Raw genomic sequence first — 26,145 nt, 5'->3', positions numbered from 1 at the left:
GTAATAATTCTAGTTTTGTTTCACATCTGTTGCTGTTTGGGTTTTAGTTATGTTTAAAGTTGAGATTATAATGTTAAAAATCTTTGTAATTATTATATAATCAATACTCCTGTTAAGGTTTGGTTTCCAACCTTGGGGTGCTGACCCCCACTCGGGGTCTTCACAGGAGTTGCAAGGCCTCGATTTTAAGAGGTTTAAGAAATCTTTAACAATATATATCTCTTTGCATTCCATTAATGACAGTGAAGAAAACTAAATTAAAAGAGCCATCTGTCATTGCAAAACAGGCTTGTCCTGCCTTAGTAAAAGTACATCAAGGAGAAGAAAACACTGAATTTGTCAAAAAGAAGCCTATTAAGTATTTATGATTGGTAGATATAAAAAAAAATACAGAATACAGATAGAACTGTATAAAAAGTTGCTTAACATGCAACATTCACAGGAAATAATCTGCTCAAAATTCAACCAAATCACTCATTTTACACAAACTTCCTGCAGGTATTATGTCACTATTTGGATTAATTGTACAGTTCATCAGTTGTTCTTTACTGTTCTGCATAAGAGAGCTCACTCAGTCAGAAGTCATCAGTTTACTCAGTGATAGAAAAGTCGTCCCTCAAGGAAAAAAGTCAGGAAGGACTGAATTAGGCAATAAAGAGAAAATGAATCAGCAAATGTTTTGATAATTCAATAAATTATAGAGGTAATTTTTCACTGTTTTCTGACATTTTCTAGGCAAAATGATTCATCAGTTAATTGAGAAAATAGTTGGAAGATTAATCAATAATGAAAGTAATCATTGGTTGCAGCCCTAGATATGTTTTATTTTAATTATAGGAGGTTGCTGTCTCTCCAATGGAAAAAAACTTTTTTTTTTAAACTGTTGTCCCTAATATGGTCCCAGTTCATCCCATTATTAAAAACAGTGCGAGCTTGTTGCTTAGAAACCCGTGTTTTGCAGGCTTTTGTAGCACAGCCTTCAAACAAGAACGGGAAATATCATGGGAAACATCGCATTTCTCAGATTCTTAAACAACTCACTGCTCTGCTTACTGTGCAATCACTTCAATCAGTGTGTTTACATACGCTGCAACGTGCCAGGATACTGAGGTACATCACTTCTGGATCAGTCCTTGTACAGTAGACACTGTATCCTGTTTACATACAGTGAGTCTGATAAGATGTTTCCACAATTATGAGTAACCTCGAAAACAGACGGCACGCTGAGCCGTATACAGTCCTCAGTCATTACTAGTATGTTGTCTGCACTCATAAGCAGCATAAACAGCTCATATATGACGTGATATGAGCAATTATCCACAGTACTTTGACCGTCTAACCACACTCACTGTCATCTAATACGGTAAAGCGGGCCAATTTAATTCTTCTCAGAGGAGACAGATCTTTTTTTTTTTTAGGAATTTAGATGTGCTAGACAATGCATCTTTTTATTTTTTCTCCACTTTAATGGTTAAGGATGAGTTTGTAATCCTAGATTAAAAGTAGCTTGTTGTTTTAATCAGCATAATGTTGCATCTAATGTCATTTTCGTTCAGTTTGAATCTCCTGAATTGCTTAAACAGCCTGACTTAAAACTTCTTATTACATGGCTTAGTTAGATACTTGATTCTGATTGCTCAGCTACAACCAACTTCCAATAAACAATGTAAATACCTATAAAGTTTGAGTGTTACCATGTTATTTAAATAAAATCACAAGGATATGATTTTTTGATATTTATAAATAGTCAACGGGCCAGATTTAGCTGGCGGGCTGCTAGTTGAGTAGGCCTGCAGAAGGCACTTCAGTTTCTGACCTTTTCAGGAAATGTTCGTATTGATATTTCTTAATTAGCTCTATAAATCATCATTTACACATTTTTAAAATCTCTGGACATCCAGACAGATGTGTAAGCCTCATAGTTTGTCTCCTCCGGAGACTAAATTACTCCATAGCAAGACTCGGAAGGCAATTATTTTCATCAGGGTTATCAAGGGATGTAATTGGCACATACTGTAGGTTCATTTTCAGTCATATCATCACAGCTTCGTTCTTCCTTTTCCTACATTTGCAAATTGTAATTGCATTTTGCAGAATGTGCTTGTTCTCGTGCACCACCTCAAATAATCCATTAAATTAATATTGCTCCGTGTTTTAGATAACTGTGTCCCTAATGGTTTTTTGAAACAAAAAAAGCTTTTTGCATCAGAGACTTATGTTGCATTTTGGGCAGGAGTGTTAAAGGGATAGTTTGGATTATTTGATGTAGGGTTTTATAAGGTACTTATTCATAGTCAGAGTGAGGGAATCAGCATGGAAGCTAAGCAATGACCTGCTGTGGACAAGGTCAGCAACAAAAGCTATCTTTACAATATTTTCAACACTCTACCTTACCATCAGACTGTCCTTCGTGACGGTAAACTGGTGGTAAGTCAGCCAAATATCACTCTGTCCAAACCAACCAAACTGCATTGACAAAATCAGTCATTTTACCTCACAGAACATTGAAAGTGCAGGTCTACCACTGCAGCTCTTTTAGTTTGTTTGTGTTATTTTGTGACTTCAGTGTTTCAAAAGGATGGTTTGGATTCACCAAAGTCACACAGCAACACTAACAAACTAGCAGATCAAGGCAGTGGTAGACCACCAACCCGTGTGTTCTGTGAGGTTAAAATGACTGATTTTACCAGTGGAGTTTGGTTGGTTTGGAGAGAGTAATATTTGGCTTACATACAGTGTTTTCCCATTAGAAAAGGTTGTCTGATGGCAAGGCAAAGCAATGGAAATCTTATAAATATAGTGTACACTTAAACTGATATTGATATTTTTAATAGCTTAAATATGTTTTGCTGCTGACCCTGTCCACATCAATACATCACTTAACTTCCATGCTGGTCTCTTATTCTCCAAACTGGGGGTGTGCCAGCCACCAATTATCGTAGGTAATACACTGACTCTCAGTAAGTACCTTATACAACCTTGCTTCAAGTAAAAGAGACACATTAAAGCTGCCTCTTTAACAAAATGTGTCTACATTTCTGCTGCTGAGTGAAACTGAAACTTTTTTTTTTCAGTATTTCCATGAGTTTCATCACACACTCTGACTTTATTCCCAAGCAACAACACACTGAACAACTTGAGAAAAGCACTTGGATATGTTCATGTGTGGCTTGAGGTTTTGAGAATTAACAAAAATCTGCAGTGAACTACATCCTTAAATATTCATATGGGGTATAAATTTCAGAATAAGTGGGGCTTATGCCTCGACAAAGCTAATGGGCCAGAAAATCTGCATGGGCTCCACCACGTCATGGGAGTGCTGTTGATTTTACATGGAAAGAGGCCTTAATGTGCGGCTTTGTTCCCTCGTATATCAGCGGTGCAGCAGGAGTTCAACTAAGTACTTCCTCTGCAATACCGGCGCGGCTGTCTCCACGGCAACCAAACAGGAGGTTTGTTTTGGTGTGTGAGAGAGAGGCTACTCTCACAGCATCTTGCCTCTCACACTCACGCAGTGCGAAGCCTTTTGTTTAGAGAAAAGCCCCCATGCCTCTCTTTATTGTCCTGCCCTGGTTTTATTGTGCCTGCCGGTCAAGGTGAGCACATTCCTCTGATTATTATCACAAGGAAATCCGCTCTCGCCCGTAGCGTGATACACAACTCGTCTTTTCTGGCACGCCGTGAGGTAATTCGACTTTTTTGGCTGCACTTGATGCAGTAGCTGATTGTTTAAAATTACATCATGATGTTTGGTGTTTTTTTGATGTTTTTGTTTCACCTCAAACTTTGTGAGTTTAGTGTGATTACAGCCTCGGTCTGAGCCAACAGAAGTGAACATCAGCGCAGGCTTTTCAGTGAAACTCCCTTTGGCTTCCAGTGGGTCACTTGATACTCATTTTATCAGTCTGGCAGGGACAACATTTGCAGATCCGTCTTCCTCGGCTGAGCCAGATGAGCACAGTTTATGAATCGAGTTAAGTCTAAAGTGAGTCAGGGGGTAATTGAGGTCGCAGACAGCGATCCCAGCTGCTGGATGCTTTCTCAAGTACATCTCTAATGAATAGCATCTTGTTTAGCCGCTGCATCATTTCATTGCGCCCAGACTGCTTTGGATCCGGTCTCTCCAGCTGCGCTCCTTCACACTCATTCAATTTAATGCTCGATTTAATCATCTCCTCGTTGTCACAATGATGTGTGTGTGTGTTTGGGTTCGATTCATCACTTTTCTGCAACAGTTGTCTCGCTGCATCAAAATGACACTGAGCCCTTGGTACGTTTTACAGTTTTTTAAAAATTTATCAGCTCTCAGCTCAAACACAAGGGTACCTGTCTGCTTGTTATCCATTAAAGTTTTCCTCCAGACACATTTTTACGTATATAAAAAATACTCTGCCCTGTTTAATGTTTTGTTTAACATGGTTTTTGCACATTTGACCAGTGAAACATAGACATATATATGTAAACACTGCACTGGCCTATGGATTGTATGCCAGCGTTAATGGACTGGGCAAGACAGGTCTGTAAACAACTACAGGTAAACAGGGGAGCTGTGTTATTTCAGGATAAAAAGCACGATAATGTTTATTTTTCAACCAATTTCTATGAGTCATTTTTATATTCAGGGGTTCATGATCTGCGTGCATGTAAATCATAAACCCTTGAATATAACATGCATTCATTGAAATCAACACATTGAAAACTGTGAACATTATAGTAACTTTTACCCAGGAAAAAAATGTAGCTCCCCTGTTAAATGTGTCTGTTCACAGGCCAGCCTTGCCCGGTCCAGTACGGCAGCGACATTGACGAATCGCAGCAACGGTTAGAGGAAACATTGGAGAGATCGTCATATGTGTTTGAGCTTGAGTCTCATTCAGACCCAGGCTCAGATGAGGAGTTTTATTTGTCTCTTATTGTGTTTGTTAGCTTGTTAGCTTGGATTGACAAACTTTGCACCGATACAAGTCAGTATGGTTAAATATAAAAAAAAAAAAACATATTTGAGTGTAAGGGATCTTTACTGACTAATATTGCATCTGATTCAGGCTCCTCTATTTTTTATTTTGTTTGCCTGTGATATTTGGAAAATATTTGGGAAAGGAGGAAGGATGATGTCTTTTAACCTGGAGTGACAGTCATCCTCACATGTGACAATTAGATATCAAGTTTGGTGCCATAATTGTCAGCTTCTTTACTCTTAAGACTTGAGCTAAATAAGCATTCTGGATGAGTATAAAGCAGAAAAAACACCAGCTTTTGTTGATGTACTCTACCAACAAGACTTAAGCCTGCCGGTGTCTATAAACGTACACACATAATCCCCACATATATACAGTGCAAGCATTCTTTGAAAACCTGCTAATCCGTCTGAAATGTGCAGATAAAGCAGTGAGCTCTTTTATGAAATGTATGGTTGCTTGTGTGTCTGTAATGCAAGTAAAGTACCACTGCAGTAAGTATGCAGACCGCTCAGTGGGCAAAGTACATCTTTATATACTTAGTTTACTTTTATTACTTAATGTATTTGATTTATACCAAAAACTTTAGCATTTTTTTTACATTAGCTTTGCATTGAGGCATGATAGAATCATCCTGCATCCTCTCCTCTGTATCCTCTCTCTTCCTCTCCCACATCCCTTTCATTCCTGTCTTTTCAGTCTCCATCTGCTCATCATCTCGTTCTGACCTTCGGTGCCGATTTAATTTAAACGAATCGCACGTACGTGGTAACGTTTCCACTGTGGGCACAGAAAACCACATGCAGAAGAATGCATATACATGGGGGAACATTCGTAAGTTGCACTGATGACTCATTTCAAAGGACATGATTCATGGGTGAAAGCAAAATAAAACAGACGTTTTAGGTTACTACCCAGTGAATACCAAGCTACGTCAGACTTCTTTCTAGAAGACCATTGAGGTTAAGCTATCAGCAAATACATGTGTGCTTCTGAGTCCCAGGCATTGTATCAGGTTTTCTGGAGGGGCTTTTTAATGTTTATTGTGTGTTTCCTGGGTATAATATTCAGTAGCAGCTGACTTAGAAATGGGCAACAACAAAGGACAGTTTTTCTCTTCAGTTCCAGCACTGAAAGATTTGGTTTATGGGGTTTTCTTTGCCAATCTCAGATGGATCAGCAATGTCATTTTCAGAGCAGTGCCCAAACACCCAGTATGGATTGTCTTACTCAAGGACACCTCAACATGGTGGAATATGGCCAAGACAAACTGAGCATATAGCCTTAATAACCTCTGTCTCCATCTACTGCTAATTTACTTTGTCATAGAGGACCAGAGAGAGTGTTGTGTTGTGTATGTTTTTTTGTTTTAGCAAACTTTAGGCAACACAATCTATGGTGCTGATGTCTATAATACATTATAAAGCATTATAAACATATGTATAATGTGTTATACTGTGCTTAGAGTGATCTATAATTATAGAAGCAGCAATAATTCTAACAAATTATGATGACCATGTCTATAAGGTATCGTAAACAGACGTATATTGTGTTATACTGTGCTTACAGCAATGTCTAATTATAGTTACACACTCACAAATATTCATAATGCTTTATGATGATAATCATAACATGTTTAATCATTGTTAGTCACTCATTGAAATCTCCTTTTTTTTGGCAAGAATCATAGTGTATTATAATAGCAGTAAAACATTATAACCATTTTGTAATGCATGATAATGGCTATTATATTGCATTATGTGATTATAAGTTCCTCCTAAGTCAGGCATGTCCAAACTATTCCATGTGGCTGCGGGTTTTCAATCTATCTCTATCTAATCTTTAATCTAATCACTCTTCAAACAGCTGACTAGTCGAGTCAGGTGTACTGTTGATTTGTTGGAGCGAAAGGTTGCAGCCACTCAGCCCTTTGTGGAATAGTTTGGACACGTCTGCTTTAAGTTGATCTTTTTCGTGCTTCAGGTATGGTGAAAAATATCTTAGTCTCAGTTCTATCTATCTATCTTAGTTATGAAGTATTACAATATCATTGATATCATTGTAAAATGCTTTATAGTGTGTTATTATTGTCACTAAGCATTATGAATATTTATGTCTGTGACTATAAATTAATTAATATAAGCACTAATGCATTTTAAGTATACTCATAATGTATTCATCATTAAGTATGTTTATAAGTCATTAGAGACTTGGGCATCATAGAAAGTGTTACCAAATAATGTGACTTTAAAATCTTGTGCTCTAATCTAGGGAACACCCAGAGCATTCAAGCTAAAAGCTAAACCATGTTTCAGTATTTTACTATCCAACGAAGAAGAGCAACTGTAATTCTACATCTTTCACTTTCTAAAATAGATTCACCTCCAACAGCAGCTTTATGGAGCACCACTCTGAGGTTTAAAGGTTTCAAGCAGAGTTTCCGTTGTATCATTTAAGAGAACTCCAAGCTCACATCACACCGGTTTTCATTCTGGGTCACTGCTGCGCTCTGGATGTAAGAAGAAACTATGACATCAGCCTATGATTTCAACTCAAGCAAGCAAACACATGTGAAAATCCCAGGGAGTTTTTCTTTTAGTCTTGCAGTCTGGTCAAGTATGAGCACAAAGGTTTTTCAGACAACTCTTCCACTTGGGTATTATTTAATTACTTCTAACAAAGTGTTGACAGTCTTCATGATCAAATCTGAGAAAGTGAATTATAATCTTCTGACTAAACACACGTGTTAAAAAGTTAACTGTGCATGCACCAAAAATCAAATCACACAACTGATTTCAATCTAATCAAATTTCCTCAGATTATTTTTTAATTTTACACATTCAAAACATGCTGGATTTAGTGAATAAATGGAAATTGGCAAGCATGGATGACAAACTATAAAAACATAACACTTCATTTTGCACACTTTAATTCTCAGAAAAACCAAACAACTTAATCATAATGCAGTAATGTGTAATATGAAGTATAAAAACTGGCATGATACATCAGTGTGAATAGTCAGACTACATGGCAAATTGGCCACTGAGTACAATACAGTAAGTGCACATAAGTTAAAACCTGGTGTTATGTCAAATTAAATCAAAATTTCTAGTGCTTTCAAAAATGGTATTGTTTTCTCATGCAGGCAAAAAAAAATTTCAACTTAATCACACAAGCAAACCAACCAAAATAAAAAGTAAAACATTCAAACCCCGGTTTAAGCTCATAAATCAAGTAAAAACAGACATGTAAATGTATCAGGGTATAGAGTATAAGGGTTTAAGGTTGTGTTGGATCTCATGGGCAGGATTCAGGATGGGATGGAGGGTCTGGTGGGTTATCGGGTCAGTCATAGGCATTACTTACTGTAATCTGTGATGGCCTTTGGATTGGGGTGGAGGTGGGCTTAATCATGATGCTACTTGTGATTTTGCTGTTGCCTTTGGGAGTAGGAGTGCTGCAGTTTGCAAGCACCTGAGTCCTTTGCTCCTGCAGTCCAGGCGTGTGGCACGGACTCAGCGTTTGCGTCGGAGTGGCGATGCTCTGAATGAAGGGGCTGCCTAAGTGAATGTGGATTTTGTTGTCCTCTGTGGTGATGACGTTCGGCCCGGAGCTGTTGGACCTCTGGACCTGCCAGTTGGTTTGCCTTTCCGGGGTCACTCGGAAGACGGCGTGCCCTCCGACAACCTCGACTGGCTCCGTGGAGAGGGAGCGGTCAGGGGTGCCTGTTGTGACCGACACTATTTGTATGGGTGACATGGCTCTGTCTGGTGTTACAGAGCCACAAGAGTCTGGAGTCATTGCTCTGGAGTATGTAGCCATAGTGAAAGGTGATAGAGCGCGATCTGGTGAGCACGGTTCATCAGATATTGGGGAACCTTTGGATTTCGTTGTTGGGGAGATGGATTTTGCAGTTGGGGATATGGAAGCATTCTGAATGATGGTAATTCTCTGTTTGGGTGGACCTCCACTTGTGGGTATGACGGCAGTGCTGGTGAATGACTGGGTGTTTTCTGTGGTCGGGCTGGTGATCTCTAGCGTTGCTGTGTTATGTCCGTGGTCAGGAGTCACTTTAATGTGCAGAGGCTGGCCAGGACTGTGGGTCAACACAACGTCTCCAGGCTGAACGTGGTTGCCATTCTGCCGCGGCTGCACTTTGCCGTTCACCTGATGGGGAGTGTCTTTGTTTTTAAGGAACGGGACTCGCGCTCTTCTCATGTTGTTGTTGAGATTATTTACGTTATTGATGAGTGAGGGGCTGCATTTGGTGAGCTGAAGCTCGTTGCTGTAATTGGCGTTGTCTTCGGGTTCACTCTCGTCGTACAGCTTCCCGTTCACCACGGCTCTCTCCAGTGGCGGCATTGTCTTACAGTTGGGAGACATGAGGTCAAGTGGCTCTGTTTGAACCTCCTTGGTGGCAACATGAAGGTCTGAAAAGCGCCTTCCGTTCATGCCCGGGCGAAGACTTTTGCTAAAGCGTCTGTATCTCTCAAGCTCTCTCGTGAGCGTCTCCATCTCCCTTGCTAGTTCTTTGTTTCTGACCTCCTGCTGCGTCAGCTTTCTCTGCAGTGTAGAGTGGTCAGTTTTCATGCGGCAGATGGACTCCTCTGTTCCCATGTATTCATGGATCTTCTCTTTCAGAGCCGCCACCTCTCTGGTCAAGTGACTAGACTTTGCCTCCTCCTCCTTCAGGCGTTTATAAAGAACATGCTCTTGGTTGCACTCTTTCTTTTCAGCCAGTTGGTACTTTGAAAGTTCTTTTCTGGATATTTCCAGCTCCTCCATCAAGGCTTTAGCTTTCTCTTGCTCATTGGTGAATCTTTTCTCCAGTGATTCAAACTCCTCTGTTTTCAAGAGGTCACCCTCCACCACCTTCATGTCCTTTAATTTGCGTCGGAGGCGTTCGACCTCCTGCGTCAAATCCTTGACTTTGTTGTCTTCTTGTTGGAAGCGGTTAGCGATGGGTGTTTTGATGTGCTCCTCTTTAGCTTTGTTTCTCAGGTGCTCTCTTTCTATGGTTTCCAGCGATTGCAACCTTTTCTTCATCATGTTGATCTTAGACTCCAATTCATTGCTCTTTTCCTCTTCTTCCCTCAGCTTCGCCTTTAAGTCATCCCTTTCCTTTGTAGCTCTGCACATTTTCTCCTCCAGCTCAGCCTTTGACCTCAGTGCCTTCTTGCTCTCCTCAATCAGCTTCTCTGTGACTGACGTGACTTTGTCCTGCTCAGCCTGAAGTTTGCCAGTGCTGTTCTGGACCTTGTTCTCCATTTGCTTTAGCTTCTCTGCCATCGCCTTCCTCTCATCCACCAGCATGACAGTCAGAGTCTTTAGCTTGGTGAGATCTTCCTTCAGTGTCAGCTCTGTCTTTCCCAGTTGGCTCTCAGCAGCCTCCAGTTCTTTGACTCTCACTTTCAAAGCCTCCAGCTCACTGGTCAGAACCTTTGACACCGTCCTCTCCTTCTCTAGGTTGCTTTTGAGTGAACTGCACTCTTGTTTGCTCTTGCTGAATGCATCTTCTAATTTCTCCAAGTCCATAATCCTGTGGTTCAGTTTATCGACTTCACCCTTAAGGCTGCGGCTCTGATTGGCCTCTTTCTCCAGTTTCTTATTGAGGTCCCTGCAGTGGTCCTCCATTCTGATCAACTCTTCATCCTTTCCTTCCATTTCAAGTACCCTTTTCCGTAACTCTTCAAGCTCAGACATTAGGCTAGAGTTTCCACACTCGCCACGGCTAATTTTGTCCCTCAGCTCCTGCAGTTCCTCCTCAGCTCTGCGCAGGGTCTTGTTGGTCTCCTCCAGCTCATCAAGCTGCCTGCTGAGAGTCGACAGTTTCTGGCGCAGCTGCCTGTTCTGGGCATCCTCACTGGTCAATTTGGCAGTCATGGCCTCTTGCTCCTGATGGTATCGACCCGTTTGGCCACGCAGCTCAGCCTCCAAGCGAAAGACCTTTTGCTCCTCTTCCTGCAGACGAGCATTAGCTGAGCTCAGCTCCTCCTGGGCTTGTGAAGCGCTGGCACTCAGCTCTTGGACCTTGGCTGTTTGTTGTTTCAGCTGCTCAGTGAGACGCTGCTGTTCATCCACAACCATCAACGCAAAGGACTTGAGTTTTGTCAGCTCCTCCTTCAGGCTTGTGACCTTCTTATTGTTCTCTTCTTCCTTTCTTTCTTGGTAGGCCTTTTCTTGATCAATTAGCAGCTTCAATCTGTAAAAGATACAAACAAAACAAACATGACCCTTGAGCAATCAATTCAACACTAACATATAGAATCTCAGGCTGCAACTAATCAGTTAATCTATGAAATTGATCAACTGATTAGTTTTTTGGTCAATAAAATGTCAAAAATGGTCTAAAATGTTGATCACTGTTTCCCAAAGTCAAGGTGACTGTCATAAAGGACTAAAGAAATCAGAAAATATTTCTCTTCTCTGACAGTAAACCGAATATCTCTAGGTTGTGGACAAAACAAGGCTGTCACCTTGGGCTTTGGGGAACACTGATTGACATTTTTGACCATTTTCTGACATTTTATAGAGTAAACAACTCATTGATCAATCATGAAAATAACAGATGAATAAGTAATGGAAATAGTCATTAGTTGCAGCCCTTGTTAATTATTGCAAAATTGTCACTTCCTTGCTGCAGTATATCTTTCTTTCAGTTAACTTTCCAGTGAATTTTGGAGAAACACATTGATCTAAATCGCCAGTCTATTTTCCCTGTTTATGTTATATATGACAGGTGCTAAAGAAACTCACCCCCTCCCCCACTGTCATTACCCATTGGGCCCACTTCTCCAAACACTGACACATCATAAACACTGTTATTTTCCCTGCATTTCTGAGGCAGACTAAAGTTTTAATGTCATGGAAAATTTAACACATCATAAAAATCATTACTTTAACTCTCTCAGGTTGGTAGTCTGAAATACCTGTGGTTGCTTTTTTTGGGGAGGGTTCCCTTGTTGCCAACTAATTCTCCTATGGTTTGGAAACCCGAGTAACTGCTGTAAATACTGGACCTTGAGTTTAACAATCAGAGGATTTCAGAAAGTTTCCATAGTGTTTGAGGGTGGACCATATGGCCAATGATGTCCTGTGGGAAATAATAGGAAAAGACTCATTCGCAGCCAAATGTTGATGTTGACCACTGAATGTGATCTCATCAGATAAGATGAGCAAGATTATAAGAGTGTTTCTGACCAGGATATTTCTGTTGTTTAATGGTAGTTTGCCGTAGTTCTCTTGGTGTATCTCAGGGAATGCTCATTAGATGCTGTAGTAATAAAATAAATGAGATCAAGTCCTTGCAAATGGAGGCAAAGACACAATCAAATAGTCAGAAAAGTAGGTATATTAATTTTAAACAAATGAGGGTCACTTGTGGATAGTCTGCAGGGACATTTCACCCCAGAACTAGAAATACATATTTTTCCTCTTGCCTGTCGTGCCATTTATCAATCTGTATTGTTTTGGTGACCCTTAAATGTCATTCTGGTTAACTCTGACCTGTTGTCCTCATTAGTAGACATTTTCTTGTCCCACGCTGTAGTAGCCAAAGCACAATATAATTGCAAAAAAGTGCAAAAATGAGATGGCAAATGACTGAATAATGCATACAAAATCAAAGCTTGGAACTTAAAGTCACCATGACAGACAAAAATCAAAGTGAAAATCAATAAGTAAGGGTAGAATATGTGGTATTTGTATTCCTACAACTACTTCTATTTCTACATAAAAAACCCGGGTTAGGTACAAAGTACTTAAATGATGTCAAGGTACATTGCATGTGTGCCATTGGACACAGTTATGGTGTGTAGCCGGGGTCAGTGCGTCTGGCACATGCATACATCACCAGGCCAAAGTGGCTCCTGCCCCGGGGGAAGGTATGTTATGACTGCTGTGTGTGCAGCTGCCAGGCATTTCCACACAGATGGCCCACTGGCATGGAACAATCCTTTAATTAAGGGGTTCCTCTACTACCAACCCTCCTCTCCCTTATACCAAAACCACCACCCACCACCCTCCCCTCCCTGTTTTTTTTTTTTTTCTCTTATATATTTAAAGGAATTCCCCCTGCTTCCAAAGGCAATTACAGTCCCACAGAGTTTATACAGAAATCCCCCCACACACACAAACACACACTCTCCGGGATCACTAATTCCACATGTACACTGGGGTTGTGGGCCATGATGTAAGTGTGGTAGGGCGGGTCACTTCTCAGCAGTAGAGTGTATGTCATTTCTTTTCTTCAGTAGCTGCAAAAAGGGTGGGAGCGGGCAGGCAGGGGGACACATGTGACTGGATGTGTGTGTGTTGCAATTAGATCCAGACCAAACAACACTCCATAAAATATTATAAGGATCTGAATGAGAATTCATTATCAGTGCGGTTTCTGCAGATTAAGAGATGTTGGGTTGTTGTGGAAACGTTTCAAGAAGCAAATACATTCATTATGAATTATGCTATAAACTTTTTTCATTTAAACTGTATCCTTTTGAAACTGAAAATACATTTTTCTGAGTAGTTTGGGGGAAAATGACGCAGCCTGTTGGTTAACATTTCGCAATGGTGGAAATGTAATAAGCACATTACTCAAATGCAGTAATGTATGATTTTGAGGAACTTGTACTTGTGTAATTCTATTTTATGTGACTTAATACATATATTCCAATACATTTTGAGCCTTTAACAGCTTTATACATTAGTTACATTGCAGATTTATACTATTAAACAGGAATAGAGGTAACAAGTTGCATTTACTCAAATTGCTGTAACTCTAGGTCTTTTTTTGAGGGATGTTACTTGTACTTTTATGTGTATTTTTTTAAGTCTGCAAGTGCGTTCTTAACAATGCATTACACTATGCAATCTACTTCACTAATTTAAACACAGCATATACAATACAGTTTGAATTAATATCCAAACTACTGAGCAGAACAGCACCAGAACTGGAAAAAGTTAGACTCAAACAGAAACCTCTTTCAACTGAACTCCAGCTACTGATAATGAACTTCACTGGTTAAAAAGTAACTAATACTCTGAGTAGTTTTTTTTGGTGAGGATTGTACTTTTGTATTACGTGCCAGCTATTCTAGGGCTGTGGTTCTTCAGTAGGGTTCTATCTTGTAAGGGGTCCTTGGCTGAGAAGGATTATGGTTTTCAACAGATACTGTAAACTAAGCAATAAGTGCGCTCAAGTGTTTTGCTGACTCCTTTTTTTATTATAAGGTCATGAGGTGCTCAGATTACTTTTCTGTCTCACTTTGTTGACTTTAAGTTTGCCCTTGTTCGGCTCTGGCTGCTTGAAGTGTTGATAAAATATGTTAATGACATGTCATACTTTCTTTCAAGGAGTCTGGATAAGAGTGTCGTGCAAAGAAGTATGACCGCCTTATCTAGAAACATACATGTGTTGAAAAATTGCATTTTCTTGGACTGGATTGTGTACATGTAGAAACATGAGGTTGCTAAGTGAACGGAGCAGACATCTCTCATGCAAACTAGCCTGTAGTTGCCTGTAATCACTGTTTATTCAATCTCTTATCTCAGTCCCCTCTGTTTTTCTAGTGATGTCATCAGCCAAAATAGAAAGAGAAATGTGCTTTGTTCCCAAGTAGGACTGGAAACTCTGCCTATCACTCTGTTTTTAGGTCCTGAACCGATATTACTCCTGTGTACTGCATGCAAGGGCACTTTGTGCTAATAAAGACAAATCCTTTGAGAGGAAGCTGCATGGCTCACACCAGTGAAACCACTCCTCGCCCTTTATAGGACTGTATTACTGTATACATAAGGAAACTTTGGTGCAGATCGGTTGTTCCTGAACTTTTTCTCATTAAGGACACACACATAGATGAGTGTGTTCAGCCAGCGCAGCCACATCTGAGACCATTTTTGTTGTTAGATGTAATTTAGAGCAGGCTTGCAATTCTGCTGTTACATAATTGGAGGGACAATAGACAGAGTGACCTTTAGAGTAAAAATATCATCCTGCAGCTGACCCTTAGCTAATGTTGGAGACAACCACTCTTTAACAAGTAGCGGCAGCTCAACTGACCAGCTTTCACCATCTAATATAAGTCAGTAGAAACATTCAGGGAGCACATAAATATCACTGATCTACATAACATTTGTCCCGTCATGTTTTATCTCGGCGTCGTTAGAGAGCAGCCCTTTTTACGCAGACATCCGCACAGCTTGAAAGAACATTATTTCAGGGGAATAAATTGTAAAGTGCTGCACATAAAGCTGGTGACATAACGGTTTCATGGCTATCAACATTACAAGACACCTTACCACCCACTCTGCAGGCCATACAGCCTCTGAAAGGGGCACTGATCGCAGGCTGGTTCCCCCTAAAAACGGATGCATGAGCAACGCCGCAGGTTGTTAATGTGTCATGGAAAAATGGGAGTCATTTGGTGGGATACACTCTTAGAAAAGGAGGTTCCAAAAGAGTAGCGTCAACCATGTGCTTCGGAAGAACCCATTTTGGAAGAAAGGAGTCATCTTTGTATGTCCAAGGGTTCCATTAAGAACCTTTTTCATCCAAAGAAAGAAAAAGTTCCTGAATGATTGCTGAAATCCTTCAAGAACTCTTGTCAAGGGCTTTTTGTATCATAATATAAAAAGGTTCTTGGTAGAACCTCTTCAGTGGGTTCTAGGTGAAACCTTTAGAATATAAAGAGGTTCTTAGTAGAACCCCTTTGTATGGGTTCTCGATAAAAAAAAAACATTGTGGAATATAAAAGGCCTCTGGGTAGAACCCCCTGGGCAGGTTTTAGATAAAACCCTTGAAATATAAAAGGGTTCTCGGTAGAACTCCCTGTGTGGGTTCATTTTAGCACCTTTAGAAGATGGAAAGGTTCAGGATAGAACCCACAAAGAGGGTTCTGGGTGGAACCATTACACCATAAAAGGTTTCGCTGTAGAACCTCTCCTTGGAGGTTGTAGGTGAACCCTTTCACAGATCTAGGTATAACCCTTTATGTTGGGTTCTAGGTAGAACTCTTTGAAAGGGTTCTACCAGGAACCAAAATATTCTCCATTGGGGACAGGCTGCAGAACCCTTCCTGGTTCTAGTTAGCACCTTTATTTCTAAGAGTGTAGGTGCTAAAGTGGGATGTCTTAACTTTACAGGATTATTTCTGGCCTTGTGGCCGGTCCATGCACCAAATGTAAAGTAACATAAAAAATAAAAGAGGAAACATCCCGTTGGGAGTCACAACCATCCTCGCCACCTTCACAGAGGGCTTCCCTCTCTTTATGTGGCTCCTGAAGCTGGAAACTGTGGCTCACCCGCTGCTTGAAGCTGTGTTACACGTTCCATATGTCAGTGCCGCTGTGCCATTTCCTAACCACAAGTGATTAGGTCATGTATGTACAGGAAGATATATCCTGTGCACACACACACACACACACACACACACACACACACACGGACACCTCCGCTTTAACTTGTGGATGGCGGGACAGAGTTTTGAGGGAGGACGCTGATTGATGCAGTGCATGGACTATATTTAAAGTCCACACAGGCGAAGTGATATGCCCCCAGAGTGCAATCAACATGTGTAAAATATGTAGCTTGGATATTTATTAACTTCCTGCTGGTGGTAATGGAGTGGTGTGTTTCCAAAAAGAGACTTAGATGTCCCAAAGAGTCCAAAACGTTCACTTTTTTGTGCATGAATAAATTGGATTACTTTAAAATGCTGACTATACATCATGGGAATGTTTCTAACTGAAATACACACAGATAATTCCCAAAACCAAAGGTGGAAGTAACAAATTACTAACAAAGTGCTCACATTCTTTTTTTTGTATTTGTACGTTTATGAGTATTTTTACAAATCTATAATTTTACTCTTACTTGAGAAATGCATTACACAATGTAGGGAAGACTGGAGGCAACTGTAACAGGGGCAACACACTCAAATACCCCAATCAGAAACAAGCCAGGCAAACAGCTGCTTTTAAGTTACTTTTTGGATGTACTGCTGCTGTTTAAACTTTAGATGAACAAACTATGCTAATAAAGCTGTTGCTAACCAGCTATGAGATTTTATCATGGATTCAAGACCGGGGACAGTTGTACCACTGTGTTACATTCACCCCTGATCCACATGGCCCAACGTGAGCACAATATGTGTCCGTGTTGGCATATTTTTTTTGTTACAAAATGTGTATAGGTCACTAAATTTAATTTTAAAATTGCTTTTAACTCAATTCAAATAATTAAAATCTAGTTGCTACAAGAATAGTTGCTTAATATTCTGTGAAATAGAAACTTTTGCTTTGAATGCATACAATGCTTGCAATTTAATTCAACTGTGTACAAGAAAAATCTGACAGCAGTCGTGAAAATATATTATTTGTATTAATTAGTGCACATATGTATATTTCTTATGACTTGTGCATTTCAAGTCTGAGTTATGAAGGACAATGTAAAAAATATTATCTACCTAATCTACCTAAATACTTGCTGAGTAAACATACAATTGGAATTCATATCCAAACCTTTCATCCGTATTTTTGTAGTCAGTAACACTATCTGGTTACAAATGGACCAATTAACAACCAGGACATACCAACAAAAAAAACACAGCAGGGTTTGGGGTCTTTTAATTGAATGCCTGCTATTGATGACGCATTAAAAGTAACTAATACTCTGAGTAGTTTTTGAGAAGAACACTTTGTACTTTTACCTAAGTAAAAGTTTATGAAAGTTTTTTTTAACACCAGTAGATTTACTTTTAGTTGAGTAATATTTCAGTATATTTTCAGTTCTCTTAACACCAGTGCTCGCTGTTTAATGCAAAAAAGCTCTTGAGACGATTCCAAATGTAATACAAGTTCATGCGAGCCGTAATCAGAGCAGACTTCCACAACTGCAGTCAATCAGGGAAGACAAGAAATGATTTCAACTGATAATAACAAGCCAACAAAACTATATTTCTACTTGACACACAAAACTTTTTCATGTCAAAGACCGTCTCAGTAGGTGCACATTCAGCAACAGACTCCTAATTTAAGAGGATTTTCTCTTATAACTGCTTTTATTTTAAGTTAAATGTCTTAGTACTTCCTCCACTACCTATTTTTTTCCTTTTTCCAAAACTGTGAGAAAAGTTTAAATGTTCTATCCCTCCTTTTGCTGGGGCCCCGACAACCCACTGAAGGACCCCTGTTGGTTCCTTGGCCCCACACTACTGCCCTACAATACTAAATGCCTCTTTGGTTTCATACTACAAAAATAAACAGATGTACATAAAGTAGTATAATGACAGACTATGTGTAACTTTACACATGATCCTGTTAAATTAAGCTTTGGTATCTTGTGCGTGCGAAAGTTGTGAAAATTTCTACAATTATGTTATCTTGACAAATTCCTGCAAAGTAAATTTGCACGGCTATGCATGTGACCGGCTTATCAACACTTTCTGACAAACGTCCCATTACTGTCTAAAAAAGTTTATATCTTTACTGAAGTTTTCAACAGCAGACGACTGAGTCCTCAACATGTTAGTACAGCTGCTCTTTCACTTTCTCACTAATGAATTAAAACTTGTTTCAGCATTTTATACAATTTAGTTAAAAGTGAAATTAAACTGATATGATTAAAAAAAATGTACTTTGAGGCAGTTTATAAAAGGAATTTAAATCTAAAACTTCCCTAGAGAGGGACTTATGAAATGTTTGCTGACTTGGAAAACATAACTGACTACTAGTACTGAGTTTTATTCACTTTTTAGACTAGTTTTAAAGATGTGATCCTTACATTAACTACATAGAAAGTGGTAACTTTAAAGCCAAAAAGAAGTACTCTTAAAGAAGTATTCCAAAGTGTACAAGAACACCAGCGTGAAATGATGCTGCCCTGAACATCTGTACAAGCCACTCAAGAGATCGACAACTCTTTAAAAAGTTTTTTTTTTTTAAGAGTTTTGTAGTAAGGTTCAGTGTGCCTACCTGTGCCAAAGGCTTCCCCGGCTTCACTGCCATAAGCTCATTATCTCTCCGTACAACACCCGACCCTCCACTCTTCCTCGCTGTGTGTGTGTCTCACTCTCTGAGTAGCTGTAATGTGGGCATTCCTGCAGTCAGACCAAACAATAAGGGATGTGCTCCCTGCCTATGGACCATTACATCATCAACATGTCCTTATATGGAGCTTTGCATTGCAGAGGCTCGCAAGAAGGGGGTGTGCTTGCTCGTATGTGTAACCGTGTGGTGTGTTCATGTCTGAGTCGCTGTTTGACTAAAGGATGTGGCAGCACAGAGGGAGAGTGTGTTTTTTTTTTTTTTTCTTGACGTATGTAATGTGTGAAATATCTGCCCGGTCTGTCACTGCTCTGGAGGCAGGGCAGTAGGTGAAGAGAGACAAGCAGTTCGAGTTTCACTATTTCCTTCTGGCTCTTGTCAACATAAGTCACTTATTCGGTCCAAGGAGGGGGGGAAAAAAGAATCGGCTTGCAAAGTTAATAAGAAAATTCTTGGATGAGGATTTGTAATTGAGAACAATGCTGAAGAACAAGACAAGACGTGTAACATATCAGGAAAATGTAAAATGTATATTCAGAGCCCACACTCACTCTCATGACGTTTGACAGCTTCACTGAAATGTTTTTTTTAAGAATACCCTTCCTGATTAATATCATAGGGCTACTAGCTACGAGCTGCCTGGTAGCAACAACCTCTTAGTCTCAATGAGGAGTGCTAACACTGTCTGCTAACATGCTAAGGCTGCAGCTAACTATTATTTTTATCGTCGATTCATAGGTTGATTATTTTCTTGATCAGTAGTTGAAACAAAATGTTGAAAAATGTTAATCTGTGTTCCCCAAAGCATAAGATGACGTCCTCAAATGTCATATTTTACTCAAAAAACCCAAACGTATTCAGTTTACTGTCATAGAGGACTAAAGAAACAAAAAATTACATTTAAGAAGCTGAAATCATGCACTTTTTTGACATTTTTTCATAAAAAAAATACTCAAAATGATGATCAGAACAGTTGGAAATTATTAGATTATTAGTTAATCAATTAATCTTTGCACCAATAATGTTTTTTCTGGTTCTTTTCTTTCAACATGGTCCTTTACACAGAATGCATTTATGCCAGGAGTTCTCAGAAATATTACTCAACTGTCTGCATCTGATTTTCATTCAAGGTCAGAAGTCTGGAATGATTGGCAATAACAAAATAACATTTAATGAGCTCATCTACAACTTTACGGCAGCACACATTCGAGTTAAAGACAAGATAGTCAAAATACAGTCAAGCCTGGTGGGAGAAAATACGATTCCTCAAAATTGCACTGAAGTATAGTACTTGAATTTTGTTATTTTCCACTACTGGTATTCATCTTAGAGCCAACACTGTGTGAATACCTGAAGTGAGGGCTGGGTAGTTAAATATCTTACCTGTGGGTGTAAAAGTGGCTTTTAGCTAATGGCTCCACAAACATAATAATGGATTTTCATGCAGCAGTGTAATCACAGCTTAAGCCTGCGCACACTGCTCTTTATCAGCGGTGCATTGTTCAGTTCACAATGCCTCAGTCTTAACTTTCATTATCAGATAACTCCTGCATTTTTCACACTATAGCTGCTGACTAAATCCATCTTTGAAAAGTCTCAACGTTGTGCGTCATCTATTGTCATATGATGGGAGCAAATTTTATAGAGATTTTTCAGGGAGGTTATTGCTTAGCTGTCAGTGTCTCTATTGTTCTGAGAAACATGGGCCCTGTTTACTCAAACAATGGGACTGGTGGCACCACATGGTGCAGAAACATATGGGCCGCTCAAGTAAAGACATAAGTACTTCCTGACAAACACGGTGCAAGAACAGTGGTGCCCGACTGCATAAATCACCTCAAGTTTTAAACTAAAATTTGTCCCACAAGCAAAATAACTTCCGTAAGCTAAGGGGTTCACTTAGGAGTGTTGCATAAAGCCTCTTAATTAGATTAAATTTAGACCAAAATGCACTAAAACAAATAATTCAATAGACACCCGTCAATAGACACACATCAGTTGAATCCTATTGTGCACTGCAGTCTTCAGATTTAAAATTCCACACCACAGAACCAGCAGTATTTTAGGAAAACGTCACAATATATATGTACCTATTTATTTCTTTAGTATTTTTATTATTATTGATAATAGTTTATTTCTTTAATAAAATATTTTCCTCTGGGTTCACATTTGGCAAGCCTTGTATAAAGTTATTGCTAGCGTGAAATCTAGCCTCACTCAGAATCCACTGGGTTTTCTTGGTATCTCCTTCTCTTCAGTCATTATAAAGTCAGCCATTGTCTGATGCTTCACAAATTATTTCACTTTTATGGGACTGTTATGGGTCCCTTAAAGTTTTCTGAGGAAAATAGTTGCCATGAACCTTCTTGCAATGAATAAGGGAACTCGAACAGCACCCTTAAGAAATCCTTATGATGATTTTATGCAACTCATTTTTTCCAAAGGCATCCTTAGATCAAAATTTCAGGGAAACCTTAGCCTAAATAGTTTAATGCAACCAGGCGACAATGCATGACGTGCAAACTACTCACATATACATACACATCAGTTAGTAAAAACACAAAGCGTATTCTGTCACCACGTCCTCTCAGGCACTTCTAAGTGATTCCAGTTGTGCGAGCGAATGACAAGGGCACAGCTCTTTCTGTCTCCTGCCCTCTAAATAAAATATGTCATGGCTTCACAATGGCTGAGGTCACAGTTACTGAATGTTACGAGCTTTGCCAGCAGAACCGAGGGCCGCAGAGATTTGCCGCATTAATTTAAAGCTGCAGGATCTTTATGTAAAAACACAGGCCATACATCTCTGACTAATACAATGACACAGGTTAAACACACATAAGTGGTCAATCAATGCACTGACTTCTTGACCCTTTGTCTCGACTGAACGTTTGCCAAACACTACGCAGCATAATTACAAGTCCCCGATCGTCCCCTTTGTGCTATCATTAATTTCCAGCTTTAAAGGATGTAATTACACATCAAACTTACATTAATGATAGGAAGCCAGGCTGGCTGAGTCAGATTTACGTCCACAAGCATCTACTAACCATCTTCACCAACGTTAAGTCCAGAAATGTAAAACAGAAATCTTCCGTTTCTGGCCAACAGTGTACTCCAAGCAAAATTTAATTAGGTGTTCTCAAAATGCTGACGAACACAACAAATGCCAGCATACACACTGTGACTTATAGTCCTGTTCGTGGAGAGGCAGATGGAGCAGCTTTCGTGAGTCTCAGCGGGAGCCAGGCACGACTAGCAAATTCCTAAAAAGAGGTAAACCGAAAACATGTGGCTAGATGGCTTATGTAAGAAAAAAATTGCAATTAATCACAGTGTTTTCGACCGATTGGAGGAGACTGTTGTTGGAGGATAATGAATGAGGCTGTGTGAAAAAAGTTTGGATGACCAGCTCATGCACACAGCGCCAATAGAAGCCAAAGATAGCATTTATTTTTGGTCAGGAACTTGCCATGTTGCCCATGCAAACACACCGAATTTGATTTTGTTTGGAGAATACTGCAAGTCTTGTTATTTAATACACTGAATGCTGCGATGGGGCAGACTTTTCTTTAAGCGCCGTATGGTAATTGTCACATCTGTTGTTGACAGCTAAAGGCCAGGGGATCAGGAGCTGGAGGACAACCAGAATGACATGGCTGAGCTCCCCACTGAGACTGAACTCTCGACTCTTTCCTCTCAAAGAAACCAATTCCTGTGTCCACTTGACAGTATTACAACTCGATTACTGGGAGAGACTTTTTCCTGAAGCACTCTGGGGTCTTTAAAGGGGTAGTTCAGAAGGGGGGTTGCATTGCTGTGGATAGGGTCAGCAACAAAATGCCAATTTAAAAAAGGTCCACCAAAAACAAGTCAAGATCAATTTAAGTGTACATAATATTTAGAATATTTCCACTGCTTTACTTTGCCCCCAGATATCATCTGAAGGGAAAACACATTCTGTTATACAAACCAAATATTTTATCCAAATCAACTCCATGGTAAAATTCAGTAATTTTATCTCACAAAACATGGGCTTTGCTGGTCTACTGATGCCTCAATCTGTGTTATTGTGTAACTTTGTTGAATCTGAAATATTCTTTTAAATCACAGCAGTCCACAACAACAAAAACAAACTAATCAATCGAGACATCAGTAGAGCAGCGACTCCAATGTTCTCCAACTTATAAATTACTGATTTCACCTATTGAGATTGGTTGGTTTGGAGAGAGTGATATTTAGCTGATATTTAGCTTTATTTTGCCTTCAGATAGTTTTTTCTGATGTGAAACCCCCATTATTGAAGCCAAATGTTGCTCTCTCTAAACCAACCAAACTCTACAGGTAAAATCATTATTTTAACTTCTCAGAACATAGGAGTTACTGCCTCAATCTGTTAGTTTGTTTGTGTTATTGTGTGACTTGCCCTTTTTAAAGAATAGGTCACATTCACCAAAGTCACACAATCCTACAAACAAACTAAGCGATCGATGCTGCGGAAGATCAGCAACTCCTGTGTTCTCTGGGGTAAAATGACCAGTTTTGCCAATGGAGTTTGGTTGGTTTGAAGGGAATGCTATTTGGTCTGTAAAGCAGCAGTTTCCCATCAGAAAAGGCTGTCTGATGTCAAGGTAAATCAGTGAAAATGGTCTAAATATAGCATACATTCAAAATTGGTATTGATTTTTTTAGGTGGACCTTTTTCAAGTGGCTAAAATACCTTTTGTTGCTGTCCCTGTCCACTGCTCCAAACCATGACCTCCCGTAAGTAACTGATACAACCCCACATCAAACAACCCAAACTATCCTTTTAAAGTAGCAGTGTAGTACTTCGCCACAAGGCAATTGGACCTGGAAACTGTAGTGCACACTTGGGAAAAGATTGAGTTCAGGCTGTGTAAAACACAATATTTCACAATGATTCAGATTCCAACAACTGCCCACTGAGCAACAGCTCTGAACTATGATGGATCTCACTTTTGCCTTCTCTCCCATTTCCTTGCAACAAACAGTTTGTTCTTGGAACAAACAATTCGGTCATCCAAAATTAGATTCTATTTCTGGGTCTGGACGTATTTGGGGCCCCGAGTACTGTACACATGAAACAGATGTCGCGGATCAAACACAAGATCAAGCCACACAAACATGTTTGCTGTGACAAGCCCCTGCCAAATGACAAATAGTGGGGAGATGTAGATGTATTATGCAACCTCTATGGGATGACGATCGCGCTGACAATACACAGAAGAATGCAGAGGTTTGGGATTTGGTTTTGCATGAGCAACGTGTGCGGTTCGGCAAGGCTGTTGTTAAATCCCGAGGCATGGTCTTCCGGCATTTCATTTACACAGTGTCCTTCTGAGCTGAAACTTCCTGGAAATTCCACGAGCACAAATGACAAAACACGGATGAGGGAAAGGTTTTCTCAGCTATATGAAGCAGGAGTTGATTTGTGATATGAGAAGCTAATCTCAGTCCAACTGTGACCTGCTGTCTAAGGCTGAGTTCAGACCAGCATTATTGCTGTCAAAAAAAATCAGCCTCAGGGCATCCCTTGTGGCCTGGTGGTTAAGATGCCTACCATATAATTGCAAAGTTTCCAGTTTGATGCAGCCTGGGGACCTGTGTTGCATGGCATACCCTTCTCTCTGTGCCCATGGTTACTGCCTATATCTACACTGTCGCAGTCCAAGAAAGACAAAGTGCCAGTGTTTTCCAAAAGAGAAAAAGTTGTACCTAGATCAGTTTCTACCACAACAAAGAACAACATCATCCCAAAATGCACTAAATTGGAAAAATGAATATGTGTAAGAGCACATACTGTACTTGGTAAATGGCTTTGTAACACAAAGGGTGTAATTTTACCATTTACCTCACAATAGCCAAAACTGAAGCTAAAATGAAACCACTATGCAACCTTTAGGAGTCTCGTAGAACTAATGGATTAGTTTTGGGCACTTCTGCTCTGGAAACTCTGGAAATTCAACAACAAAAAAGTTGAGATATAACTGAAAAGTTAGTATGCTTGGCTAAAGTGGAAAAGTTGGTGTCTTGATAAAAAAAAAAAGTGTGTAAAATACAATGAAACTGTGGTTATGACATCAGAAGTTGTGTACAAAATGTGCTTGGCAACACTGACGCCAAAACTGTCTCACAATTTAGCAAACTAACAAGTGGGAAACGCATAATAATGATAATAATATGAAAAGACAGTCTGTCATTCTGTTAAATTACAAAAACAAACTCCTTAGAATTAAAATTACAATATATTGACTTTCACCATCGCCCAGAAAATCAAGTTCCGTGGCCTCCGCCATTTCTGACAACGTAAAACGTGACACAACTCATGTACCCTGAGCTTTCAGAGGCTGTGAACGCCACAGGATGTGGCTGATCGGCCATATTTCAGGGAGATGGGAGTTAAGGGATGAAAAATCTAGTTTAACGTTTCTCAAATGAATACATGCAACAGATTTATTATTTCCATCATATTTTCCACATCATTTTCAATCATTTGAGGTCTGACTGGCGTTCTTTTCATGACGTCTGACCGGAAAGTGAATGCCTTTTCTCTCAATGCACCCAATTCCTAATATTCCCATATCAGTAATGGATGGAAATATGTATTTATTAGATTTTTCTTTTGCCAATTGTTTGACAATTCGTTGTTATTTAGCACTACATTTAGATGGAAACTTGATTTATTACTCGAACTGGATTAAGAACATGTTTCTTTTCTTTCTTTTTTTTTTGTGAAACAATGTTAAATACAGTCCCCCTTGGTACATAAACACAATCTTATTTTTCTCATTTTTGTAGCCAGTGGTGGAAAGAGTACTGAAAATCTGTTCTCAAGTACAAGTACTGTTACATCACTATGATATCACTCAGTTACAAGTAAAAGTAGTGGTATTAGAAAAATGCTTGAGCAAAAGTACAAAGTATTCTTCTCAAAAACTACTCAGAGTGTTAGTTACTTTTTAACCGTTGATGTTTAATCAGTCCCTCTAGGAAGTTGCAGTGTTGATGATTCATGCAACCAGTCTCCATGAAGTCTGCATGACCTTGCAGATTTTTGTACAATCACTGCAAGTTTTATGCAAGTTTGACCAATCATTGTAGCTTCCCATGAGTTCCACCAATTCAA

At 39.6% G+C, this 26,145-nt stretch overlaps 1 protein-coding gene across 1 annotated transcript in view; it reads right to left on the bottom strand.

Annotated features, from left to right (window-relative positions):
• Positions 1 to 26,145, bottom strand: part of filip1l (filamin A interacting protein 1-like) — a 98,738-nt gene that overhangs the window by 1,550 nt on the left and 71,043 nt on the right. Inside the window, exon 5 of the mRNA XM_084713659.1 lies at positions 8,325 to 11,160. Coding sequence (XP_084569785.1) covers positions 8,325 to 11,160 — 2,836 coding nt within the window. The remainder of the gene's footprint in view (positions 1 to 8,324; positions 11,161 to 26,145) is intronic.

Source organism: Lutjanus erythropterus, chromosome 24, assembly GCF_056507025.1.
Source record: "Lutjanus erythropterus isolate fLutEry1 chromosome 24, fLutEry1.hap2, whole genome shotgun sequence".
Lineage (NCBI taxonomy): Eukaryota > Metazoa > Chordata > Actinopteri > Lutjaniformes > Lutjanidae > Lutjanus > Lutjanus erythropterus.
This window is presented reverse-complemented; position numbering and strand designations above follow the sequence as displayed.